This window comes from Propithecus coquereli, unplaced genomic scaffold (genome assembly GCF_000956105.1).
Source record: "Propithecus coquereli isolate 6110/MARCELLA unplaced genomic scaffold, Pcoq_1.0 Scaffold76, whole genome shotgun sequence".
In the NCBI taxonomy this organism is placed as follows: domain Eukaryota; kingdom Metazoa; phylum Chordata; class Mammalia; order Primates; family Indriidae; genus Propithecus; species Propithecus coquereli.
In genome coordinates, this window is record NW_012153729.1 from 2,039,239 (window position 1) to 2,039,736 (window position 498).

At 30.7% G+C, this 498-nt stretch overlaps 1 protein-coding gene across 1 annotated transcript in view; it reads right to left on the reverse strand.

The window, feature by feature from the left end:
- ABCA5 (ATP-binding cassette, sub-family A (ABC1), member 5) overlaps nt 1–498 on the reverse strand; it is a 126,609-nt gene that overhangs the window by 76,012 nt on the left and 50,099 nt on the right. Inside the window, exon 7 of the mRNA XM_012662226.1 lies at nt 20–188. Within this exon, the coding sequence (XP_012517680.1) occupies nt 20–188 (169 nt within the window). The remainder of the gene's footprint in view (nt 1–19; nt 189–498) is intronic.

A 498-nucleotide genomic window follows, 5' to 3' on the forward strand; every position in this document is an offset into this window, starting at 1 on the left:
GCCAAAGATTGAATCATACCTTATGGCTTCTTTTCCTACAAATTCTGAAGAAACAGGCTCAACAACTTCACTAAAACTAATATTCCCATTAACATTGCCCTCTGATAACTCCTTATAATTTCTTTTGCTCTTTGACCAATATGATGGCTTCAGAAAATATAAAGATGATCTCCGTAAGCCAAATTCCCCTGAAAAATAAACATTAAGTAACTGAGTTATCTTATTTAGTTTTTAAATCATAAAGGCAGTATTTGAAACACATGACAACCTACATGTGTACACACACGACAACTTACATCTAAAGTATACGTATCATTCCACAATGTATATATATTTCCAAAGATCATTTTATAAACATTAAGTAACTGAGTTATCTTATTTAGTTTTTAAATCATAAAGGCAGTATTTGAAACACATGACAACCTACATGTGTACACACATGACAACTTACATCTAAAGTGTACGTATCATTCCACAATGTATATATATTTCCAAAGA